Here is a 26,071-nt window from a genome sequence, read left to right as displayed (position 1 = left end):
TTCCTTATTTAAAAGTTTTTTTTTTTTTACTTCAAAGGCAATGCAATCTAGTCTTGTACATTTACATACATATATTACAAGTCAGCTTAGATTTGATTAGCTATTGTAACCATTGCAAGTCTGCTAACAAGTCCAAATATGTAGTTTACTAATTACAAGTGTATTTGGATCTTAATGCCCCTTAAAACACATTTTAGCAAAGCAGCATGTAACCTTGTGAAACAACAACTTGAGTTTAAAAAATAAAACAAACATAAACCCCCCCACAGTGCACTTTCTCTGGTTTATTGACTGCACCATATAAATATTACACAGTGGAAGTCCAGACTAAAATGAGTGCCAAAAAATTAAAAGAACACATCTATAAATGGGATGTAACCAACAAGCTCACATCTGCTAAATGACTACATAGAAAGATTTAATAGCAAAAGGGCCACTTTACCCTTTCCTGAACAATTTTGCTTGGTACAGGGAAATACTAATGACATACATTACAAGTATTTTCATGTACAGGCTCTAATCAAATTGGGAATTATTTTGGCTTGGCATTAGCAGGAGCAGCTTTCTATCTTCAGCTACTCTGAACTGACCATGTACCTAAAGATATCATACGCTGGCTTCTTACAAGAGTATAACATAGATGGGCTCTGTTCAACACTAAAACCTTAATGGCTAGTTCACCTTTACGTTACCTTTAGCAATGTCCTGCCATTGCAATTTCAATCGCTCTAAATTTTTTTTTCCTTCCTCTTCTGCCTCTTTGCTAGTTTTCAAATGGGGGTCACTGACCCCAGCAACCAAAGAACTATTTATCTGTAAGGCTACACTTTTATCTTAAGTTTTACTTCATTATCTTTCTAGTTCAACCCTCTCCTGTTCACATTGGGCTCTTGCTGAAAGCACTGATTGATTGCTACGGTAAATTGGACCCTGACAGTTGCTAATATCTCAAACAGGAGAGAGACAGAAAATTGTTTCAACATATCACTGATTACAGCATGACAAAAAGTAAATTTAAAGGTGAACTACCTTTTAAGGTGAGAAACACATTAGAGAAGCTATAAAGATTTTTAAACACTTTAGCTCTTACTATATCAATTAGATATACAAAAGAACAATAAATTATGAAGGTACAGTGGCTCTTTAAACCTCAGCCTGATGCACAAACATACTGTGACAAGTAGAGCTTGGGCTTTTAGGAGTAAGTGCAGACTTACTGAATGGTATCTATAGCTCAAGAGGCAAGCTTATATAAATCTGTAGATCTAGATCTGATGCCCAGGGATTCACTTGATATTTTGAGGGATGGAATTAGAGCACTCACCACAAACATCTACAGATGGAGCTGAATTAACAATGACTGCCCCAAGGAATGAGTTATGGACAGTAGCTAGAAAGTAAGAAGATCTAACAACTAACTGCAGCATGACTGGACTATAACACTTTTATTGCCAGAGAAGTAAATGCAGTCTGAGTAGCAATACAGAGGGATTTGAAGAGCTGGCATGTTATAGTTACACATTCAGAGGTGATGTAAAAATTTGCTGCAAGAGATGTTCTGTGTGGCTGGGTACAACACCACAGATGTTAGGTTACCACATAAAAACCCATGAACTCATATAAAACATTCCATGTACAGATGAACTGGTTATATACAAAGCCAGATAACGAAAGCCAGTTAATGATGTGGTAACTTTGCTGTTTCATGGCACCCCTTTCACACCTAGGATTCCAGCTTCCCCAGAAAGTGAAGATTAAGGATTTTCAGCTGGTCGTCAAGGTCCATTCGAACAATGCCATCCTCATTATCTATACTGAGTAGGACTCCTGTAGCTTCACGGTCCTCTCCTAGTATAACTTTAACCTGTAAAGGTAGAGACAGGGTATATAGACAAAGGATTTGCAAATCCATTAGCTAAAAGAAAAAAAGATTAGACATGACAGGAGCACTGCTACATTTACTTACCCTGCTGTTCTTGGTGGGGGTGACTGGCTCCAAGTGATCACCAGAGATACTGATTACCTTTTCGCTGTCTTGCAGGAGCACAGAGCAGAGACCACCCTGAAATTTAAAAGTCATCAGCGCTTTATATAGGATTTTTGTGAAGAGAGATTTAAAAAGACTTTTAAATCAGTTACTGAGGTAGAAATCTTTAGTGACTGGTGGACACTGCCAAGGAATAATTCTTTACATCCAGACAAGAGGAAATTGCAGAGGGTGATCAATTTATTTGTCAATTATGTACCCTTATTTACAGTGCTGAGAACAAAAAATAAATTATATAGTAGTTATTCTAATAATTATAGATCAGAGCTATTTTTGCATTGGATCAGTTAACTGTGGATGTCCCACCTACATGTAAAGACCAAATTCTAATAATCATTAGAATAAACATTAAGATTAGTGACAAAAAGGCACTTACCGTTACACTGCGGATAATCCCAGTCTGGCCTATCACCTGGCTATCCTGGAAAGTGTCTCTGACTTTAACTTGAATGTCTGTAGTCACCCAGTCACTGGAAATCTGCTCTATGGATGAGCCAGGGGTATGAGGGTTGTATCCCCCTGGAGAGGGAGCACCAGGTGTCATTGGACTATAACCCATGGGGCTTGGACTAGGACTTGCCTGGAAATAAAAGACACCAACATTATACTGATGTAAAATTACTCAAGGAAAAACACACTGTAAGGATTCATTACCTGGTATGCCATTGGTGATGGGGTTGGATGGTAGCTGGCTGGTGAGTGGGTGTTTTGGTACCCCACAGGACTTGGGGCCACTTGGTGGTAACTCTGTGGACTAGGGCTGGGCTGGTAAGATCCTTGAGGTGACGGTGCAGCATATGGTGAAAACTGGTCTGTATTATACCTTAAAAGACAAAAAATCTGAAATCAAGATTTTCAAGCGCAGGACTGAATATTTAGGTTATGCAGGAGTGTATGCAATCAAAAATTTTAAACAGCCGGGCAAATCAAATAAAAATGCAACTGACATTGTTACACACTATTCACTTTAGTACAGTTTTGTAAAGTAGGGCAACAGATAATAACAATAAAACCCAGGACAAAGTATTCACAGAAAAAAAACATCTATACATATACAGAACAAAAAATATAGTATGTGAAGACAGCCTAATTCCATTATTACTGGTGTTACTTGTCATCTAAGCAGCAACAAAATCCTACACCACTGAAAATGTTCGAAGCTTCCAAGTGCATGCTACGCTATGTTGTGAGCAAACATTATAATTTATTGCAAAAGAGCATAAAGAAATGAAAAAAAAACAAAAAACTGTACGTGTAAAAGGGGGTTAGACAAAAGAAGGAAGCTGTGCAGGCAGCTGAAGGGAAAAAAAAAGATGCTAGATGGGATTCAGGGATTTGTGCAAGAGAAAAACATTTTGTGGGGAAAGGGAATGAGCTGTTCTTTCAAAATAAACACAAGCTCCCAGTTTCCATAAGTGAAAGAAATGGAGCAAGACATGGTTGCCATTGTATGCCACCTACATTGCAGGAGTACCAGGCGTCTGAGGGTGATACGGCGCGTTGACCTGCGGGGAGGGAACATCTGGATACCCTGGAGTCTGAGGGTTGGGTGTTCCACCATACCCCTGTGGTGATGGGGAAGGCTCATCATCATATCTATAATCATATTCTTCATCCGCCCTGTCAGGGGGAATAAAAAAAATATATAAGATGGTAAAGCACAATTCGAAAAAGGACTAGATGAGAAACTCCAAAAACATGTTCCTACCTGGATGGTGTGTTGGGGTTGTTGGGGTCCCAAGCACCACTCTGAGCTGGTGTTCTGCTCCCATCGTGCAGAGGGGTCTGAGATCCATAATGAGGTGTGCGGCTTCCTGCAAAAATACCAGTGGAACAAGGTTGATGTGAAGAAATGCAGGAGATACCGCATGTACATTAAGCACCCTGCATGGCCTCTGCCATATTATTATAAGAAGCAGTAATGCAAGACCCGAAGAATGCCAACAGGAATGTACATTTTGAATGGGGACAGAAATGTTTAAAAGAAATTCAAATATAATTAGTTAAATGTGTGTTTGCTGCAGAAACACTACTATTTAGTATTTATATATAAATAAGCTGCTGTGTAGCAATGGGGGTAGCTATTCAGTCTGAAAAATAAAAAAGAAAAGAAAAAAAGATACATCCTAGATAGCAGATGAGCTTTCCTTTGTAAGAACAAAATCTTTTGTATTCTAAAGAGCTTAAAACGTTACCTGCTATGTAACCTGTGCCATTTAGCCCTATTTCAACTGGTATTGCTGCCCCCATAACTGCAGCTTGTTTATATAAACTAGTGCTTCCGAAGCAGTTTTATCAGTGCAGGGCAACAGTACATCACATTTTAATTGCATTTATACACTTTTATTATTTTTGATGTTATTATTCCTTTAAAAAGCAACCCTATGTTCTAATTCAACAAGCCTGTGTTAAAGGAACAGTAACACCAAAAAATGAAAGAGCTTTAAAGTAATAAAAATATAATGCACTGCTGCCCTGCACTGGTAAAACTGGTGTGTTTGCTACAGTAACCCTACTATAATTTATATAATAAGCTGCTGTGTAGCCACGGGGGCAGCCATTCAAGCTGGAAAAAGGAGAAAAGGCACAGGTTACATAGCAGATAACAGATAAGTTCTGTAGAATACAATAGTGTTTTATCTGTTATCTGCTATGTGCCTGTGCCTTTTCTCCTTTGAATGGCTGCCTCCATGGCTACATAGCAGCTTATTTATATAAATTATAGTAGACTTTCTGAAGTAAACACACAACTTTTACCAGTGCAGGGCAGCAGCACATTATATTTTAGTTACTTTTATACACTTTCATTTTTTGGTGTTACTGTTCCTTTAAACCAAGATGGTTGACTAAAGCAGTCAAGAATTACCGTAAGGCAGCATACAAATAATTTTCTATTCTAGATGCTTGACCTCCTCCCAAAAAAACAAGCACAGCAGTGTAGCAGTTTTAACAGTGGCACCAGGCTAAACTCTAACATCCTTGTAATGAACTGACACTTACGAGATACATTGCAAAACAGAGCTTTGCTCTTCCGTGACAGAATTCTTATTCTGTCACAGAAGAGCAAAGCTCTGTTTTGCAATAAAAGTGATACACTACACACACTGATATACTGCTGGGTATTCTAAAAGTCTATCTATTCTTTTATTAGGCAGATAAAAAAAATATTCTATTCATTTTCTGAGGATAGGAAAGTCGTAAGAAAAGAACAGACTATATAATGTGAGTAAGCAAAAGGAAAACTCTGCAAAGAACATACATGAATAAAGGCAGAAGAAAAAGGGAGTGAGCTAAAAAACTGAATAATATAGTCATGCTCAAGGGTAAACAGGTAGGGCTCGTGCTTACATGTGATTAAGTCTAAATGTTTTTGGTAAGTGTACTATGAATGCTGTTGGTAATGGTACCAAATGAAAAGTACAGAAATAGCTGAAAGGCACTAGTGGGAGTTCAGGAAGTATACAGACAGCAATGAAACAGAAGCTGAGAGCAAGACACTCACCATCGTGCAGCGGAGTTTGTGATCCATACATAGGTGTCCTGGAACCTGTACCATACATAGGAGTCTGAGAGCCGTATATAGGGGTGCGAACATGTGTAGAGGTTGTTCCTCCCGAACGACGAGCACCACTGAGAAGAGAAGGCACTGATGATTAATACTGTTGCTCATTTTATTTTTTTTATATTTTAAGTCTTGGTAACAATTATTATGGAGTGTGTCTTTATAATGGTGTATAGACTTTTTTAGATATCACACCTAAATCCTTTACATTGGAAGCTGGTGTCAGTACTAATAAAACATTTTAAAAGGGAATTTAATTGTACACCAAAATACAGACTTATTAAAGTAAAGAGGGTAAACCATGGGTGCATTCTTAAATGCATTCACAGTGTATCTCACACAACCAAGCAGACCAAGTGATAGAAATAATTAGAATTACTGACACAGTGGTGAGGCGCTGTCGGTCAACAGATATTGTTTGGCATGTGGAATGAAGTTCTACTCTAGCTGTGGACTCTGTAGCATCCTTTACAACCCCAATGTATCCTGGAAAAAATAGATAAGGTTACACAAATTTGCTAGGATGTATAAATGCTAGGATGAGGTGGCAACCTCACAAAATATGGGCAGTCTGCCACTGTGCACTCTGAATACTGGGACATTACCTTTATAGGGACCTTGTGAGATTCTTACAGTCTGGCCAATCAAATCATTGTCTCTACGGCCACGTCCCCTACCAGCGCCTCCACCTCCACCTCCACCTGCCATTCCTCCTCGTGGCCCTTTTTGGGATTAGAGTACATAAATATGGAAGGGGTATTAAGACAAGTGGATGTAACATATGTTTACATGCATTCTCACCTACTAAGGCATTTAAAGCATTACTAACATTGAATTGAGATAATTACCTGAACCACTAGGATGCATTGGACTGCTGATCCGAGGGCTCATGGGAGCAAATCCTCCTATTGTGAAGTTTGTGACATCTCGTGGCTGAAAAGGTATTTGTTTTTAAAAATTATTTTAAAAGTAATGGACTAACTAATGTTGAACTAACTAATGTTGAACCATTACCTACCTTGGATCCTCCTGCTAGAACTAGGTAACGTGTTTTGCACACAAACATGCCTCCATTCTCAACCAGTTTCTTACAGTGCAGGAAGGCATAATTCCGGAACAGATGACGTATTTCTCCCTCACGACCCTAAATAAAGTAGAAAGAATGATGAAAGTGATGAAAACTTATTTGCCCATTTTTGTAAAAATAAAGGAAACATTAAGAAGGATGAACTAAAAATATTCTCTAACCGAATGTGGACCATCTATGACTTTAACAATATCCTTCACATGAATATTATTATCTTCTGAGTCAAGGGCCACAGCAAAACGATTGTCCTTCTTCCTGTTGACAGCCTGGTGTCTGACAGTGACCACTTTACCATGCATGTTCAGGACCTGCAAGAAAGTAGTAGCAATCAGAAGAAGCAATCAAAAAGTTAAAATGCAAAGTAAGCAGCAGAGAGGAAGGAATACAAGACACAGAAACAAAGATATATTTAAAAGAAAGTCAGCAAGCCCTTGGCAAAATTGGGGTATACATGGGGCAGAGAAAAACAGCAAAGCAAAGATGTTTAGAGAATAATGAAAAAGGTGTCAGAAAAATCAAACCATTAAATATACAGAGAAGTTTTATTTAAATGGACAAGTTACACCTACCTGAAAGGTCTCCCTTTCCAGACGCACAATTACTCCCATGGTCTGTGGATCTAGTTGTACCAGCTCACCCCATTCATGCTGCCCACCAACATCTACACCTGAGGCAGTTTCCGAACATAACTGTAAGTCTCGAGGTAGAACCTTTAACTGTAATTTGAACACAGTCATGTGAAGTTATAAATTATAGATGTAGCAGCATAAAAAAAAAAAAAAAAAGATGGTAGAAGCAAAAGAAATAGTGGGAGTGTGAAGAAATAACTGGAGATGATCTGATCAATATGTGTCAGACTATTGCAAATATACAAATAATTAAAAAAAAACAAAAAACTGGGTAAGGTAACAGAGGGATTGCAAATATGGAGGCACCATATTGCAGGAGAAGGAATGTATGAGAGTTCTGTAAATGAAGGAAGGTAATCAAGTTTTAAGTGGAGTTAAAGGTTTATTTCTTGGCACTTACTTCATGCATAGTGAGATCAGAGAACAGAATGACAAAGTTCTCTTCCACACGTACAATCAGTCCTGTGTCCCCTTCATAACGCCCAGCAATCACTTTCACATGGTCTCCCATTCGAAAATACTTGCGAAGTTCTTGGGCTGGAAATTCCAGCATGTCCTGCATTATGGAAAGGTAAACTGATTACACACAATAATATATTAGAGTTGAGGATGTAAAAGTTGCTTTCTTACTTGGAAATGGAAAGGCAAAGAAGTGTACCATACTGTTCTTTTGTATTTGGGGAGACAGTGAGTGTGTGGCACTGTGCAGGAATATATGAGATAAAACATAGAAACCTGCCATGTTGGCCAGAAAAACACAGAATTTGTTCAAATTAAAAAACGAATGCCTTTAAAGGAGAACTAAACCCTAAAAATGAATATGGCTAGAAATGCTATATTGTGTATACTAAATTGACACTGCACTACCCAAAAGTTTTAGCATCTCTTTAGTAGTAATCATATATGTCTTTACAGTTGTCAGAGGAGCTCCTCATCTTGGATTTTGTTAAAACTGTCCGGGACAGTGCATATGCTCAGTGGGTTCTGAGCAGCTGTTGAGAAGCTAAGCTTAGGGGCCATCGCAAATTATCAAGCAGAAAATGAGGCTGGTCTGTCATATAAACTGATGCTACAGGGCTGATTCTTAAATTCTGATGCTAACTGCATTGGTTTCAGAGTTACCATGTTATGTGAATCCAAATGCATCACTAATCAGCCTAATACTGTGACATTTATATTCAATATAAACAGTATATTGTGCATTGGTCCCTAAGCTCAGTAAGAGATTGCAGGATGGAACACATGTGCAGGGAATCAACAGAAAAGAATATGGGGAGCTACTGGGGCATCATCAGGGGCACAGGTCTTCCCTGCTAAAGGGCTGTGGTTGCCTAGGGCTGAACAGAAGCCCAAAACATAATGTACAACATTTCTAGCTTATTTCTTTAGTTAAGCTTTAGTTCTCCTTTAAGGAGGGAACGCTCTTAAATATTTAAATGTTTTAAATTTTATATACACACACAAGATAAAATAAACAACTCATGAAAATTATACTCCGTTTTGCATATACTTAAGGAATGAAATTATGGCCAAGTTTGCACTATTTAAATTAAACTTGTTTAATCCATACACACTTGGGCTTTGACACTGAATCATTCTTAATTCTGAAGAAAAAAAAAAAACAGTCTCCAGGTAAGAACTTTAATCAAGTAAATTTACAGCGCTGAACCACAAGAGTTTGTGTTTCAGAGCCGATATACACCCCATGTCTGCACCTGGGACGAAGCAAAGATTCCTGGGTGAAGGCAAAGAAGGCTGATTCTCAGCCTCCAGTGTGGCATCAGCCTATAAGTCAGGGTTTCTGTGATAATAAACATGGACTTTGCTTCACAAAAAGTACATCATACCTTAAGGTCTTCATGTTTAGGCATAATTGTGATTTTGTTTCCATCCACACTAAGAATTTTTCCTTGTAAGTTTATCAACTCCCCTTCGCACACCTCCACGTTGTCCCCTGGCTGCAAGCTGTGTTCTCTCTCTTTGCCTGTTCAGAGAAAGAGCAGCATACATGTACATATACCATGGCATTCATCAGCAGTAGGTGTATTTACCAATCATTGAGCAGGACTACAGCCTTTGAATTAGTAATGTGAGAAGTGAGGTCTACAAAATCTTTAGCAAAGTATTACATTCTACTGTTTGAGAGATCATTACCTGTTGCTTCAGTCACCACTTCCAAATCAACTCCCTCTGGCTGATCCTCAAACTTTTCTAATTCTGAGAGGGTAGGTTTAACACCTTCTGTGATCTGGTGTTTACAAAAACAAATATATAAAAATACTTTAATATGAAAAACAATTTACTCAAGCATGTGTGATAGGTCACGTGACCTGTGGTGTTTTAAATGTTGAAGAAGGTGTGAAATGATTATTGGTTTACAGAGGGAGTGGAGTCTCTAGAAAAGATGCCCTTTCCTTTCCCTTTTTCTGCACAATAAAATGAATAAAAGAATCATGCAAAGATTTTTGTGATGCACCTAAACGTTTGCTATCTGTGGTAGTGCTATCCATGTTAATCTATTTCAACTCGTCTGCAATCAACTGACCTCTCTATATAAAATACACACAAACACACTCACACTCTCTTGGCTGGAGCTAAATTCATAGAACTAGAATACTTACAACGGCAGACATGGCAAAGCTTTTAAATAGGAAACCTTTGCGGCTGTATCGATTACCCTCAAAAATAAGAAAATCTCCATCAGATGAGACATCTCCACCCAGAGACCTGTTATAAAAAAGCAGGAAAGTCATACTGTTATAGTGAAACGTAAAGGTGGGGTGATTTCTGCTTCATATTAACCATTATCACCATGAACTCACCTGATTTTTTCAGCATTAAAATGTTTTTGGGGTGGTCTCCGAAACTTCTTTCTCTTGGCAAACCAATCTTTCTGTAAATTGGGCGGAAGGGGGGAAGAAAGACAGCTTCATAGAATGCACAAGGTACATTTAATAGCTTTAGAGGACAGTGTCTTATAATACAGTAGTAACAAAAATTAAAAGGTTTGTTTATGAGGAGGGAAAACAAAGTCAACTGGTATACAGAAGAGGGAGCTGAAGGAGGTTACATTTGGTAAAACTCATAATTAATTCTTATTCCCTGCATTATTGAAAAAGGGACTACCCAGGACAAAGGCTTAATGTAAGTAACCAAGTAATCTTCAGGGTGTTTTCGTGATTAAGCCAAGAATGGGAAAAAGGGGGAAAAAGTAAGCAGATGACAAGTCTAGAGGAAATAAAAGGTGATTAGTATGAAAAAAAAACTAGGTGAGTGGAGGGATTCAACAGGAAGAATAGATGAAAAGCCTAAGCATTGAAAATGTTACAAGTTGGCTAACGGTGCGGATACTAAACAAACAAGGGTTTCTCAAATCTCAAAGTTACTCCTACTGGTGTAGGAGGTTGGTCTCTAATGCCAGTTATATTATTTTCTAGATATTCTGCTTGTGTATCTTGCTCAATGGCAAGGGAAAATATATTTATGTCCAACATATACAGCTTTACAAAAGTCATCTGTATTGTACAATTAAAATACGATCCTGAATTTGTCTTACCTGTCAATGAATGCTTACATCATAATCTTTTAATCAGAAGGCTTATTAAGGTATTTTAACACAATGTTAATGAAAAGGCAATCAAATCAGTTTATGGAAAGAAAAGAAGGCCTGACTAACTTACCAGACTCATACGTGCTTTGATACGATCATAGTCAATTCGAGGAATCATTTTCAAGGAGATGGTGTTCTGGCTTGGCTCTACATAATCAACCTAATGAAGTGAGAGAATATTCATTTAAATGCGCTTTCCTCCATTGCAAGGCTTGACATGGGAATGCTGGATAAATCAGTAAAAACCTTTTCCTTTACATCTATAAAGTTATATAAAGTTTTTTGTATTTTTTTGTTACGCAGCTCTCAAAAAAAATACAAACAACTTTTTTTATTATATAACTTTTTTTTATTTATATACATCAGGCTAAAAAAAGAGCAGAATACGAAGTCTAATAAATGTAAAACCATTAAAAAAAAATGAAGACCAACTGTTCAAAATAGGTCCAACATACTCGCTTTAGTATGCTTTCTACTATAGACTTGAGATGTGAAGGAGCTGCTTTTTGATCATAATGATCACAATGACTTGTAGGATAATACCAACCATGGCTTTTTTTTTCAGCAGCTCCTCCTACTTTATGTAGCACGTACCTGGGCTATGTCATCCTTGTAGATGCCTCTCTTGAGCCTCACCCAAGATTTGGGCTTGAGATTGGTCACCTCCTTCACAACTTTCAGGACATCTGTCATTTCCTTAATGGGTACCATTTGCTGATTCCAGAAGCCCATACGCAGGTTGCCAATGCCTTCAATGGCCTGCTTTACGTGGGTTTGTTTGTAAGCCTCCACATAGATGTAACCCTTCACATGCTCTGGAGCAACTACTGACTTTATCTGAAGGGGCTAAAGCATGAGAATAATATGTTAGAGAGAAGTTTAAGGATTGGAAAAACAGAGAATACACAGGAAGAATAAAGCAAGAATGTGGTGGCCACATGTTATCTTATATGTAAGGATAATTCTAACATTGTCATCAAGTAGACAACCCTACATATGGTGAGGTCTCTAAATAGAGCATAAAGAAGGGGCTAAAAAAGGAAAATGGCCATAAAATAGAAATGGATATGGAAATAGGGAAAAATCAAAGCTGGTCTCACTTACTGTATCAGTGAATTGGTAGGCGATAAATTTGCGCATCAGAGCAATAGCTGTAGCTCGTTCTTCTCCTATCTGCATGAGAAAAGTGGAACAAGTAAAGTACAACTGTATGAGGCACTCCGCACTGAGCATAAACCAACATCGACACCCAATTCATACACATAAAATGCTGATATGGACCACAACCACTCTGTGTGCAGTAACATGCATCAATGGGATCTGCATGGCTGTGCATATAGAAAAAAAAAATTAGCCACTTTGTAGGTAAAAAGATGCTGAGAGAACCAAAACCAGATATAAACTTCTCATACTTCAAACAAACTGTCAATTAAATTCAGATCAATATCCACTGTAGACTGTAGCATGCGTTGACATTATCGGTAGATTTACCAAGCAGAATGAGTATTTCATGTGTATCCTGGTTTAAATAAGTGAGCTGGCAACGTTAGCAAATATGTGGTTACGTTATGATTTATACAGCTTTTCTTGATGGGGCCAACTGAATAATTACCTAGAACATTGGGGTATGCTGGCTTGTATTTGTCACTGCACTTTCTTTTCTACTAAGTTAGAACAGCGCAGGACAGTATTTCTGATATGAGGTGAAGATTAATGCTCACTATGCAAAAGGGTGACATACTAATATCTTTGGTGTCTGAATATTATGTAACAGGCAAGCGCCCTGGCAGTTTTGGCAAGATAGTGTAAACTCTAACATGTTTGTGTGTTCAAAAGTGCATCACTATCAATTTAACCATCTATTTATACTATATCTATTATAGATCCCTACAACATTAACATTAAGCCTTTAGTCCAGAACATAAAATGGGAGCTTTACAAGGACCAAGCATGTATGCAATAGCAATTATCGACCTTTGCAAAAATCAAAATAGCAACAGCAAATGCAATGTTAATAATGCATCATATAAGACTATGGCACACTATCAGGGGAACCACTGTTGCCAAAACACTACTCACCCAGTAAAACACTGCCTACAGGTGATGCTTGTGTGTTCTTGGACAATCCTCACAGCACCAGCATTTACTTGAAAGCAAAATGACTGTAGGCTAGGAAAGGGTGTTATATTGCCACTGTACTTTCTGAGGTCTAAACACCCTGCATGCTATAATTCAGGGACCCCCAACCTTTTTTTACCCGTGAGCAGCATTTCAATGAAAAAAAATCTGGGGAGCAACACAGGCACAAAAACGTTCCTAGTAGGTGACCAAAAGGACTCAGATTGTTTAATTAGTAGCCCAATGTGGACTGGCAGACTACTAGACGCTCTGTTTAGCAGTACACATAGGGGCCATTTATCAAAGCATGATTGCCTCCGAATACAAAAAAAAACTGTATTTTTTCTAAGTTTTCACCCATTGCGTATTTTTGCTGTTTTTCTCACTAATTTGTGTGACTGTTTCATATTGTACGTCAAAAATTATGCGACAAAATCGTATTGTTGCAACGAGTAAAAAAGTTTCGGATTCATTCAAACTTCAGTATTGTGACTTTCCTTTGGCCAGGTTGGGACCTATGGGAGGCATCCATCATCACAGAAGGATCAAAGCCTGTTAACAATCGTTCAGATACAAAAATTTTGCAGCTTTCAGATCGCCAATACAACATTATCGTGACTATTACGATTTTTCGTAAGCATTTTCGTGATATTTGCGATCATCAGAAATTATCGTATCTAATCAGAATTTTACCCATTTTGAGATTCGAACTTGTACTTTGATGAATCAGCCCCATAGTCTTTATGCCTCCAAGTCAGAAATTCAAAAATGGGCCCAACTTTGAGGCCACTGGGAGCATCAAAAGGGTTGGTGAGAAACGTGTTGCTCACGAGCCACTGGTTGGGGATCACTGCTTTAATGTTTAGTTACAATGATCCAGCATTATACAGTGGTCTGGATAAGCCAATGCAGATGCAATTACAAACAGTAAACACTCAAGTTTACTCACCTTACATTTTACTGTCCACAGATTAGGGTCTCTGCAAATAACAAAGTCACAATATGCATTAAATGTATGAGACATTGGTTAAAGTTCTCAAATCCACAATATACTGGAAAAAAAAATTTCAGGAGTGAAAGTGAAAAATGAAAATGAGGAGAAAGAGAGAGAGAGACAAACAAAAGAAAGAAAAGAGGTTTTTTTCACTTTCTACCCATTCCTAAATACACTTCTAAATTCCCACAGGAATGAGTAGAACATGGGCGAGTTTTTATGTATTAAGTTTCAAACATTTTGAAGCAATATGCCAGCTCAAATTAGTGATTTATTTTTATTTCTGAACCCTTTTAACATTATGAGGATTTTGTTAATAAACATACAAATTATTTTATTTCTAGTCCAAAGTATTTGGCATTTTGTAGCACAACAGAGCTTTGCACTGCTTGGGGAAGCTTGAACCAGCATGGGGTTGAAAAGGTTGTGAGGCACCTTCTCACTGACTCACTGCACGGCATGGGGTTGGCACAATGAAAGTACGACAACACAGCCATTTATGAAGTCACAAAATGACTTGTGAAGACATTCAACCTTTCAGGAGGGATAACCCTGCTTTTGTCACGACCTGATGTCATCTGAAGAAGCACTATCCCACCAATGTTGAAGTAAGGGAAAGGAAGCCAAGCCTTTCATACAAATGATAAGCTGGGCAATGCTTACACTGACCTTGGGCCAGAAACTAAAGCAGAAGCCCGTTTTGCAGCTGGAAAGTGCCAGACCCACTAGTTTCAGGGCAGCACATAATGCGTCGTGTAGACTTCATGGCATATGTTAAAAATGTGAACTGAACACATGTTCTGCTGTGTAAAATATGCAATAACCCATAGCACACTACCAGCTAATCTATGACTTATACGCTTTATACCTCAAGGTTAACTTTGGCAATTAATTCTGTAAAACAGACAGATATTAATTTTCTTAGATGCTTGCTTTTAGAAAACATATAGATGTAGGCTGTTAACTATGCAATGATTCAAGGGTTGCTGTATTTTTAAAACGGACTGTGGAATTACATTTTTTTTTAAAATGATTTGTACACTGCAGAATGTTAATGCAAAACAATACTACTACTCCTGCTAATGCAACATAATCTCACATGGCACCAACAACCACTCAAATCTAGCTCAAGTGAAAGGTTATAAAGCAAATACATATATGGATGGAATCTTTGGTACAGGAATTCTGCCTAATAACATATGGAAATCCACTAAGGTTTTTGGATATTCGCATTTTACTTATCCATCCCTAGAAAAATTATTACATGTTGATCACAGTCCTAGTAACAGATTTCTGCAGTTATACTGAGAATAATAAAAAAAGAAAAAGCAACTTACTTGACACCAGGGAGCAGTTGTTGCTGGGTAATGTCATCAGACAGCTCATCTGAACCACCATATATGCTGTAAAAATATACAAAAGATCAAATTTTCCAGAAATTTGGAAGATTTAAGAGTTCGGCAATTACTCTACTATAAAATGGATTATAAAAGTATAACAATGGTAGAATGGTATAAAGTAGACTAGTATAGGTTCTCTACTATCTACTAGAGGAAGGTATGACCAGCAACACACTATGGCGAATGTCTATTGCAGAAGAAACTATAAGGTGGAATGCACAGTTTGGAACTAGTACCATTTAAGGTTTTATTGCTGCAATTATTTTTACTGTATTTTTCAAAAGTCATCATCCACCAAATTCATAGCAATCTGCATGCTATTTTTAGGTAATGGGCCACATCCAGAAGATATATATGAGGGAGTTATTGTAAAAAATATGGCTATAGCAATCCCTGTTTAAGTAAGCTTGCCATTAGAACACCTATACAAACTACAAACATACCGCTAGTAAAGGTGCTACACATACTGGGAAAAACTATATGTACAAATGGAATAAACATACTGCTGGGTGACATTTGTGTTACATTTTAAAAATTGCATCAAACTGCTTCAAATTTTACTAGGAAACCCCAAAATCTTACTGTTCTCCCACAGAAGACTTGGCATATTTCTTCATATAGTATTCTCCCAGCTCTTCTTCTCGCTGGTCTCTGAAAAAAAAAAACCAAAAAACACCAAGAAAATTAAAGTCACATTCATGAGTAAGGCATTCTACATTCTGTTCTGTGACAGGAGCCCCTAGATGAATGAGGATGATGTGCAGAACTTGTCACATATATTATGTGACATGGCTTTACCGGATGTGCAGGCACAGATTCAGTCACAGGGCTGAAAATATGCATTGATATTTTGCATCAAAGAGGGGGGAAAAAAAAAATCAGTTTATCCTAATGCTGTGTGTGTTTGTCACGGCACTTCACATAATCATTATCACAATTATGCCGGCCCTTCTTACCTCCACAAGTTTTGAAGGCGCCGAGCCCCTGAGCGATCCTCATCCAGTACCACATTGTCAATGTTAGAGGCTGAGGAGAGAAATCATGGTTTAGAACACAAAGATTGTCACCACGCCCCCTTTATTTTCTGCACTCCTATATAGCTGTGGCTGTCGACAAGACTGGTTAAAACAGAAACAGTATATTTGTTTGTATGTGGGTGTATTAACAATGGGACACATGCCCAAGCGATAAACAAAAACCCAAATAAATAAATGAAGGTTTACCCACACTAGGGTAATCTGCTATACATATCTATAGGATTAGCAACTATAGTGCACAAGAAAGAAAAAAAATGTATTCTGTAGAAAATTATATTTACCTTATCAATTCCCATAAATGTCTACAATTCTTTAAAAACAAAAATGTTGTGCTACAGGCAGTTCCTACTTCTACGTACAAAAAGGCAAAAAAAAATACCTTACTTTAAACCAATTAAAAATGATAAAAAACACACAACAGAATGAACACAGGTACTATTTTTTTCACAATCCACATTCAGAAAAGAACGTTTTCATCAAATAGCATATATTTCAATTAACATTTATTATACATAACATTACTTGTGGCTTAATATATGGGAAAACACGTAATGAGTTAAGCAAGTAGTCAATATGGTCAATCACAGATTCTCAATTAATAATGTTTTTGATAGAGAGAACTGAAACTGTCTGTGATGCATACTAATTTTTAAATAATTTCATAGCCTTTCCACATGTTGCCACAGAGAGCTGTTTTCGATGAAGGATATTGTATTAAACTGCACTCACTTAGTATATTATACTGGTATGGGCAGAACTATAGTAGCAGAAAATGTAATGTGCTATAAGCCTAAGTCACTTCATATAGACTGTCTGTGTGGTTGGAAATAGGCACCTTTCTTTAATTTTCCCAGACTCAGGGTTCTCTTATCATCAATATGACTATTTTAAGTACCTGCTCAAAAGGAAACAGTCCCAGCAACCTTGTATTGGCTAAACCAAATATTTATCCCAAGTATGTAACACACTTTAGCCTGCAAATCCTAGGGGCAAGTGACACATTGAGCCCACTGATTTTTGCATATTGGTTATTGGCCTCAAACTAAACAAATTAAAGCACATATAGAACTACCTCCTGCAATACAGAAACACCAAAATGACCAAATGACAAAATAAACTAACAAGTAAGAGTTTAAAACTACCAGCTCATCATCCCATGTAGCAAAGTCTGGCATGGAGAAATGGGATAGAAATAAATGCCTCTAAACAAAGCTGGACGGTTTCTAGTCACAGAGGAGAAGCTCTATCATCATCATCATAGCTCACTGCCTCCCAGGTGGCCTTTGGCTCCTTTGGCTGTCTTCCACATAGAACCAGATAAAATCTGTTTCTCTATTGTTCTGCACTTAGAAAATATGAATGTTTGAATTTTGTGGTCACAGCCTCATTGCACCCCGCCTAAAGGCCCCCATACACGGTCCGATATAAGCTGCCGATATTGGTCCCTTGGACCGACTCGGCAGCTTATCGGCCTGTGTAGGGGCAGAAACGAGGGGCCTGGCCGACCGATATCGTTGATGCGGTCCCCGAACCGACTGCCTCATGGCCACAAATGTAATCCGATTTTTTTTTTTTTAATCTACTTGCTACCCGATATCGCCCACCCGTAGGTGGGGATATCGGGTGAAGATCTGCTCGCTTGGTGACATCGCCAAGCGAGCGGATCTGCCCGTGTATGGCCAGCTTAAGGGTCTAGCAGTGAGCACAATTTTCCCTTTTTTGCTATGTGTCCACAGCACTCAAAGTTCCAAGCAGTAAAGAGAAAAGGCTGCAACATCAAATAGTTTGTAACAATAGCATAGAACATGGGAACATGGCATCAGGTGTCAGAGCTAGCCTAGTCTGCTGTGCCTATGGCATGTGCAAAACCACATGTGGAAAACCAAAAGATACTATGAGCAGTGGTCACCTGGCTTCAGCTGTCCTGCTCAAGAAACAGACTAGATCTAGGAACAAGAGTTTTTTTTCTCTCTCAAACAACTAAAATATGAATTTAACTTTTATTAAAACCTAGTACAATTGTACACTGTTTCTAGAAAGTCAAACAAGCCCTGGTCTAACAAAGCGTTGGCTCCACTTCTCTCAGCCTGCATTTTATAGGCAGGTGGAGAGAATTGGATTCTCTCTCTTCCAACGCTTCAAATAGCTGGTCTGACAGGCACAGCTTCTGCCGAGCAGATATCAGCCAAAGGAAATGTCTTCAGAGAAGACCACTTAGCAAGTTTAACATTTTAAAGTTCTCACTGTTTCAATGTACTGCAAATTAAAGGGGTTACTAAATCAACTTTTAGCATGATGTAAAGAGTACCATTTTAAAACAATTTGCAATTGGTATCCATTTTTTCTAATGTGCAGTTTTTTTAATTATTAAGCTTTTTGTGCATCAGTTTCAGCAGCTATGTGTTTGCTAGGGTTCAATATAACCTAGCAACCAGACAGTGGTTTGAAAGAGAGATAGTAATACAAATAAAGGAGGGCCAAAATAGAAAGATAAGTAACAAAAAGTACCAATAACAATAAGACTGCAGCCTTACGAGCAAGAGTAATTTGGCTGTGGGGGTCCGTTAACAACCCCCCCCCCCCCCATTTGAAAGCTGGAAATAGTAAGAAAAGAAAAAGCAAATAAAAAATATCAACAAAAAAAAAGAGCAAGTGAAGAGTTTCTAAGAATAGGCCATTCTCTCATTCTATAATAATGTTAACCCAAAGGTGAACAACCCTTTAAATGACTGCTTTAGCAATTAAACATCACCATTAGACTTATTGTACCATGCGTTTTTTGCTACAGCTGTTATATGTTACCAATTGTACTGATTATCAGCAACCAAAGATGTTCAAAGTGAATTATTAAAAAAAAAAAAAATAAGATATATATATATTTATTTAGTGGAATTTAACTAAAGACATGCATCCTTATTTTAACTCCTACATTACATTATGTAGGGCCTTTCTACAATTTGCGCCAAACAACTGCTTTATGATGAAACATGCACATATACACACCCCCACCTGATTCACTTGCAGCTGCAAACATGGTCCTTCATGTAAACCAGATGTATGTGTTCACTGTGATATGGGCATTTGCATTCTAAGTGGGCAATATGATTTTCAGTTGAGCCAACGCTTTTCAACTTTGGTGGGGTTGGACAAATTTAGAAAGGAAGTTAACTTGATGGTCCATGTCCCTGAATAGTTTGCACAAACAAAAATCTACTAATAATTTGTTATTTATCATCATAAGTACTGAGAGAATGTATTTTAAAGCTCTGAAAAGTTGTGCATTGCCATGTCTCCACTTGGCTTCAGGTGGGACGGCACCAATGAGATAAGCATTTAAACATTAAAAGGGCACTTAGTACCCTAAAACTGCTTTCCCCCACCAGAGATGTGGGCTAAGTCCTCTACAGTGTTTGGTTTCCCGCACTGGGAGAGAGCTCCAAGTTCATGTAGCCATGGTGGGGCATTCACATGCACATAATGAGTGAGTGCCACAACTCATTATGCGTATGCATGTGATGTATGTCACACGCATGTGCATAATGAACAAACGGGATGTCTTGCTCATTATTTGTATGCATGCTAAATAATATGGCTGCCTGTACTGGGAGCTCCCACTTGGTGTGGGCAGCCTAGCCTTGGAAGGGACTGTATTTTTTTTTTTTGTTAAAAAAAAAAATTGTTTTCTTCTTGTGGCACTGTTAAACTCCCTCACTCTAATGTGCAAGGGTCTTGCCAGCCACCACCCTCAAACAGAAGTTTCAACACAGTCTTGAGACAATGTTTCACCATCCACTAACCTAAGTGGCACTCAAATGCAGCAGTTTAAGCCAAGCAAGGAAAATAAATGCAGACAATATCACACTTACCTTCAAGTTCTTCAGCTGAGAGAGGTGATGATGTCGAAACAGAATGGAGCAAAACATAGCAGCAAAACCAATCACGTAAGGAGATGAAGGACCGGAAATGGGAAGGGTAAAAATTATAAGGTATGGCACAAAATGCTGCATGAAGTGGTACATGCAGGAGAGTGTGTGATGACTACAAACTAGGAGGATACAGAGGGAGTGAGGGGAGGGGGTATTGTGCCAAGAAGGTAATATTAACATTGCTAATGTTTCAACTGTACATGAGAACATATGAGCAAGACAGGGAGCAAAACAAAAACAACAAACATGCAGGATAAAACAGAAATACAAGCGAAAGACAAAAAGACTAGTGAAACAAAAAGGATGAAAGGGTGTGGCAAAGCCTGTGCCAACTCAAAAAAAGAGAGGGTGCAGGAGCAACACAGGCAGTGTGGAAAGTATATGCAAAATGCAAGAATGAGCATGGGGTAGTAGGCAAATATAGCAAATTGTAACACTTAGGGGCTGATTTACTTACCCACGAACGGGTCGAATGGAGTCCGATTGCGTTTTTTTCGTAATGATCGGTACTTTGCGATTTTTTCGTATGTTTTGCGATTTTTTCGGATTCTTTACGAATTTTTCGGATCCAATACGATTTTTGCGTAAAAACGCGAGTTTTCCTATCCTTTACGAAAGTTGCGTAAAAAGTTGCGCATTTTGCGTAGCGTTAAAACTTACGCGAAAAGTTGCGCATTTTTCGTAGCGTTAAGTTTTAACGCTACGCAAAATGCGCAACTTTTTACGCAACTTTCGTAATGGATACGAAAAACTCGCGTTTTTACGCAAAAATCGTATTGGTAACGAAAAATTCGTACAGAATCCGAAAAAATCGCAAAACATACGAAAAAGTCGCAAAATGTTCGTTTTCAAGTCGGAACTTTTCCAATTCGGGTCGGATTCGTGGGTTAGTAAATCAGCCCCATAGTGCCAGCATGAGATGGGTGTGAGAATACAGTACAGGCAGTCAAATCAATGGATACTTTGGCTACTGTGCAGGAGAATATGAGCTTGTGATTATGGTGGAGAAAATGGGGTAGGTACAAAACAGGATATTATGAGGAAGCATGCCACTTAATATTAGCAAAGCAGAGAGAGAGAAGCTTTGGAGTACAGTGAATAGTGACAAAGACAGAATATACACAAGATATACACACAGGAAGAAAATGAGTGCAAATAAAACAAAATGACCAGAGAATGAGGTAAAGGCTATTGACATTCTATGACACCGGGCTGAGAGCTCCCACAGAAATTCATAAATAAAAAACACAATGTGAACACATGTACATAAGGAACCCTACTTCTCCTAGACACACACATACCTCAATCTGTGTACGCAACTAGCAACCATTAACTTTCAGTCCACACTGAACAGGTAGCAAATATATTATTGGTAAACACAAACACAGTGCACATATGCACACACAAATAAATAGAGCTCCATTACCAGAAACTGTGTGAAGGCGTGAAAAGAAAGAAAAAAACAACAGGCTAAGACAGGGTACACCCTGATAAAACAAAATATGATGCCCTGTATAACAGCAAGTACAGCTTACATTAACTACACGAGCTCTCTATAGAGCCCCATCTAAATTACTTAACGTACATCTTCTGATATTCTAGCTTTTCTTTATAATAGATAACATCCCCATTTACTATTACTTTACACGTCTGCCCCTTTCTAGTATTATTTATACTGCATACTATATTATTGCTCCTTCAGTGTTCAAAACCCTAAGATGTCTAACTTGCAGTAAAGTGCCTTATATATAATAACTAGCTTTCTACCCATATTCACCTTTAAAATAATATACTCCAATGCCTAAGAATCCAAACTCATCATAAAAGTTCCTTACACATCTACCCATCCCTTGGAACAATTATACAGCTCCCTAAACTTATTCTGCTAGTGAATTCTTCAAGGTCTTTACAAAAGATAGCGATCTTATACATCGTAACTGTCTAGGTACACCTTGAAAAAGATGTACCACTCTACTTTTCCATTCCTGTTACAAAACATACACATCAATTACGCATCAATTACATATCAATTATGCAATGTGACATCAAACTAAAACATAGTATGTATTAATGTTTTAAAACTACAGATACACTTCCTGCTCTTGCCTTTAGTATTACTTGCAATCCTCGAAGGAAATACCTTAAGAACTGTTACTTATCCATAGCGAAGCATGGATCGTTTCTACAATAAGTTATTTTACCTCATACAAAGACACTCAAGTGTTTGACTGGAAGGCATAATTGTATGTCTATTTTGTTCCTCTGCACTCAAAAAAAAAAAAAAAAAAAAGAATTATTCTTGTGTGCGCAACCATTTACATTATCTTTATTTTATATTTCTTTGTAGACAATGCTGCAGACAGATAGCAGGCAGAAAAGGCCTATACATACACAAATATAAAACAAAGAAAAAAAAAAAACAGGATTCAGGATACACACATACCAATGTGCTGACAATGAAACATACACACATAGCCTATAAACACACATCAAGTCAAAGCACAGCGACTCCTATTTGAAAAAAAAAAAAAATTACCTTTTTCCAGAATGTCTTCTGCCCCATCTTCCCACTGATCTTCATCTTCATATTCATCATCAACATCTGGACAAAAAGGAAAAAGTCTTTTAATAGAGGACAGACTACTTCCCATTGCAGGCCTAACGTCCTACAGTGCAGGAAAGGGCTATATTTCCCTACCTAACTGCCCAACTATTTAAGACACAACATAACTCTAAACTTCACAACATGGGAAAGCACTGGGCTCAGTACCCTTCCTACCAGGCTTCACTGTATGAAAATGGAGCAGAACATCTTCCAATGCTGTTCACATCAGAAAAGGTACTATATACAAACAGCATTTTAACAGAATCATGAAAACATTACAGCCTGTAGCTGCATAGATCATTTTATATCATGTTTTTTAGAAAATTATTTTTGATATGTGATTGTCAGTTACCCCTTAACGATAACCACTTTTTATTAGCCTTTATGTATACAGCATCTACACATTTACAAGGTGGGTTAATCATTCACGTCAGTCCATAATTACTTGTTGCCCAACACAGATAGCTAATGAAACGCCAGAAGTGACATTATGGATGTGATCCTATCAACACACACTATACTCTTCTAGCGTTTGAGGCAACAGCTTCTAGATATGGCATCCATTTTCTGTCAGGAATATTAAGCCTTTTTTGAATTCACAGCTGCCTACCGGCCTCATCAAGGATAAACCCTCCATGACGTGGTTTCTTTCTAGGTCTGTCATCATCTTCCTCTTCTTCCTCCTCATCATATTCCTCCTCATCCTCCTCTTCTTCCCCTTTCTCACTCCCAGCAGCACTGGCTCTTTCCTCCTCCACCTCCTGTAGTAGCAGAGAACATTTAGGAAATACATATACACACAATGTTGTCAGCACATACATTTCCTAAAAAAGTTCTACATGCTCAAGACCCAGGGCCGCTGCTGGCCAAATGGGTGCCCTAAGCAGAAATTTACTTTTGTGCCCCCTCCCCCAAATTTTACGGAAGTAAAAATAAAATAATAAAAAAACACCTACTATAGGGGCCCCACACACAGAGCCCCCAATATCCCCCATAGACAATGCCCCCATAGTAAGTGCCCCCAATTGCCCCCATAGATTGATTGAACTATCTGGGACAGCAGGATGCGCTATAAAAACCGGCGGGACAGTGTTGGGGGGTATGTTATAACATATAAAAATGATTTTTTTTTGAGCAGCTGGGATGGTGCCCCCCTGGGAGTTGGTGCCCTATGCAGACTGCATACTCTGCTTATAGGGAACAGCAGCCCTGTCAAGACCACAAGATGAATAACGCACTTCCCAAGGACACATTTGATCACACACACAGCTTTAATAAGCAGTGTTACATGTTTACAGATTGACTAATAAGCATTAAATATGTGCTCTGATATTGGCAAAGCCCAAGGATGACTTCCATACTTTAAACAATCCAAATAGTCCATTGGCCTAACAATATGCCAGTAAAGGTGTTTGCCTGTCAGCCTGTCTTAAGCCATGGAATTAATTGCAGGCCTTAGTCTTATAGCTTCAAAGGTCAACGCTTATACATAGACCAATGTATGGTTGTTCCTTTATGGAACATAGGTTTTTGCTCCTGGGTTTGACCCATAATGCAGAATTAGCTCAGTTAATTCCCTGTTGCTGTGCACTGAAGCGCATAAAATTGTAATGGATGGTAAACAGCCAGAGAGGTCTGTAAGTAAAGAGGCTCACTGGGTCACAAGGTGTACACATAAAATATTTTTGTTGACAATATCAGAGTATTGCATATTTTAAAAAATGGATTTTAATCCCTCATCACTCTACCCTTGCTTACCTCATTTTCCTCCACCTCTTCGGCCTCACTGCTCCTGTCACTCTCCTCTTCAGAGAAGTTGCTGTCTTCGCTGTCTGACATTGTTATCTATTTCCTTCCTTTAATAGCTGTAAAACATGTAGGCAGAAAATAAAATAGGAGTCACACAATTGATTAAAATAACCTCTTTCCCAACAGCTGCCATATACCGTGCATGCTCAAATGAGCCCAACACTGAAAGAGCCTGGGTTTACTTAGCATCCTCGCTTGTGTTTTGTATTCATCCAACGAAACCACTTACATATACTGCCCCTCTAGTGCTGTCCAAAAGCTATTTCACACTCACTGTTTTCCTCACTACAACCTATTACAGTTGCTAATTGCCATTGATCAGTATATGAAATGGTATGAAATGTACCATGTATGAGACTGAACAGGAATGTTTCTGTAAAAAAAAAAAAAGGCAATACCACTAAAATGTTGACAATGTACCCAAAATTGCTTCTGATACAACTCTGCAGGTCTGGGCATTACCCTGGCTTAATCAGATTCTTGTGTCTAGTTTGTGCAAAGTGGTCACTGCAGTTTAAGGAATTGTAAGCCTCTTTATATTACATAATATTGCGGTGCGAGGTGAAGTCTTCAGTAGACTTGAATGGCCACCTACTTCTGCAGCCCTGGGGAACAAAACAACCTACAGACCTGCTTCACCTGTGTTCAGTGCCTAGAAACCAGCAAGCAAATCCACCTCCACACAGGAAACAACAAGACCACAATTCTCCGATGATGATGATGATGATGATGATGATGATAATATACTGCACAGCTATTGCAGCTAATTAATATGGAGAGCTGCTATTTCTGGAGAAGTCTTCATTCATTGCTCTTAGGCACTTGGTTTGCTCAGGTTAAGTAACCAATAAAGCTGTATTATTTATAGATAAACGCGGCATTGCAAACGCACAAATTAAGCGTAAAGCGGTACAACAACTACCAGTCACAGCAATGCTCATACAAGAAGCGAAATAAAAAGAAACAGGCACCTACCTGAGCGTCACACTAACCAGCAGAGCTGCACATACAATCCTGTGCTGTCGGGATTAAAGCAAAGCGGGAGCAACCCTGCTCCTCAGTGTGAGTTTTACGCGGTAGTCAGATATAAAGTACAAATGTATCCACCGCGATTCTTTACTCGGTAGCTTAACTCCCCAGCTCCTTTCCACTCGATTCTGATTTCTTCCGGCTACGTCCTACCATTTCCTTTTCCGCTAAAACAAGTACTTCCAGAACTAGGTTCTGCGCCTTCCCTAACGCTATTG

General features: G+C 38.4%; 1 protein-coding gene across 2 annotated transcripts; it reads right to left on the bottom strand.

Annotated features, from left to right (window-relative positions):
• Positions 1 to 264: 264 nt before the first annotated feature.
• supt5h (SPT5 homolog, DSIF elongation factor subunit) lies at positions 265 to 26,071 on the bottom strand. 2 transcript variants are annotated; one of them, XM_012968089.3, is made up of 30 exons: positions 25,800 to 26,071; positions 24,774 to 24,880; positions 23,626 to 23,776; positions 22,947 to 23,012; positions 20,351 to 20,365; positions 16,404 to 16,473; positions 16,030 to 16,098; positions 15,385 to 15,450; positions 14,003 to 14,033; positions 12,040 to 12,108; positions 11,530 to 11,781; positions 11,006 to 11,095; positions 10,148 to 10,218; positions 9,947 to 10,052; positions 9,480 to 9,573; positions 9,173 to 9,309; positions 7,726 to 7,881; positions 7,266 to 7,412; positions 6,858 to 7,004; positions 6,628 to 6,753; positions 6,458 to 6,542; positions 6,215 to 6,331; positions 5,993 to 6,095; positions 5,550 to 5,677; positions 3,756 to 3,861; positions 3,509 to 3,667; positions 2,702 to 2,870; positions 2,424 to 2,627; positions 1,967 to 2,062; positions 265 to 1,864 (listed from the first exon to the last, which is right to left on the bottom strand). In XM_012968089.3, exons 2-30 carry the CDS (start codon positions 24,852 to 24,854, stop codon positions 1,724 to 1,726), a joined length of 3,252 nt encoding a protein of 1,083 aa, XP_012823543.1. In that variant the 5' UTR covers positions 24,855 to 24,880; positions 25,800 to 26,071; the 3' UTR covers positions 265 to 1,723. The 2 variants fall into 2 exon arrangements, with proteins under 2 accessions (XP_012823543.1, NP_001123796.1); NM_001130324.1 differs by lacking the exon at positions 20,351 to 20,365 and having other exon boundaries at positions 1,427 to 1,864; positions 25,800 to 25,975.

This window comes from Xenopus tropicalis, chromosome 8, assembly GCF_000004195.4.
Source record: "Xenopus tropicalis strain Nigerian chromosome 8, UCB_Xtro_10.0, whole genome shotgun sequence".
Taxonomy (NCBI): Eukaryota; Metazoa; Chordata; class Amphibia; order Anura; family Pipidae; genus Xenopus; species Xenopus tropicalis.
Note: the sequence above shows the minus strand (reverse complement) of the source record. Positions and strands in the feature narration are given on the sequence as shown.

Coding starts and splice junctions, on each gene's coding strand:
- supt5h (XM_012968089.3), bottom strand. CDS start 24,854: ATGTCAGACAGCGAAGACAGCAACTTCTCTGAAGAGGAGAGTGACAGG. Junction 6,543..6,627: donor TTCTAGCAGGAGGATCCAAG/GTAGGTAATGGT, acceptor ATACCTTTTCAG/CCACGAGATGTCACAAACTT. Junction 3,862..5,549: donor ACAAACTCCGCTGCACGATG/GTGAGTGTCTTG, acceptor GTATTTTTGCAG/GAAGCCGCACACCTCATTAT.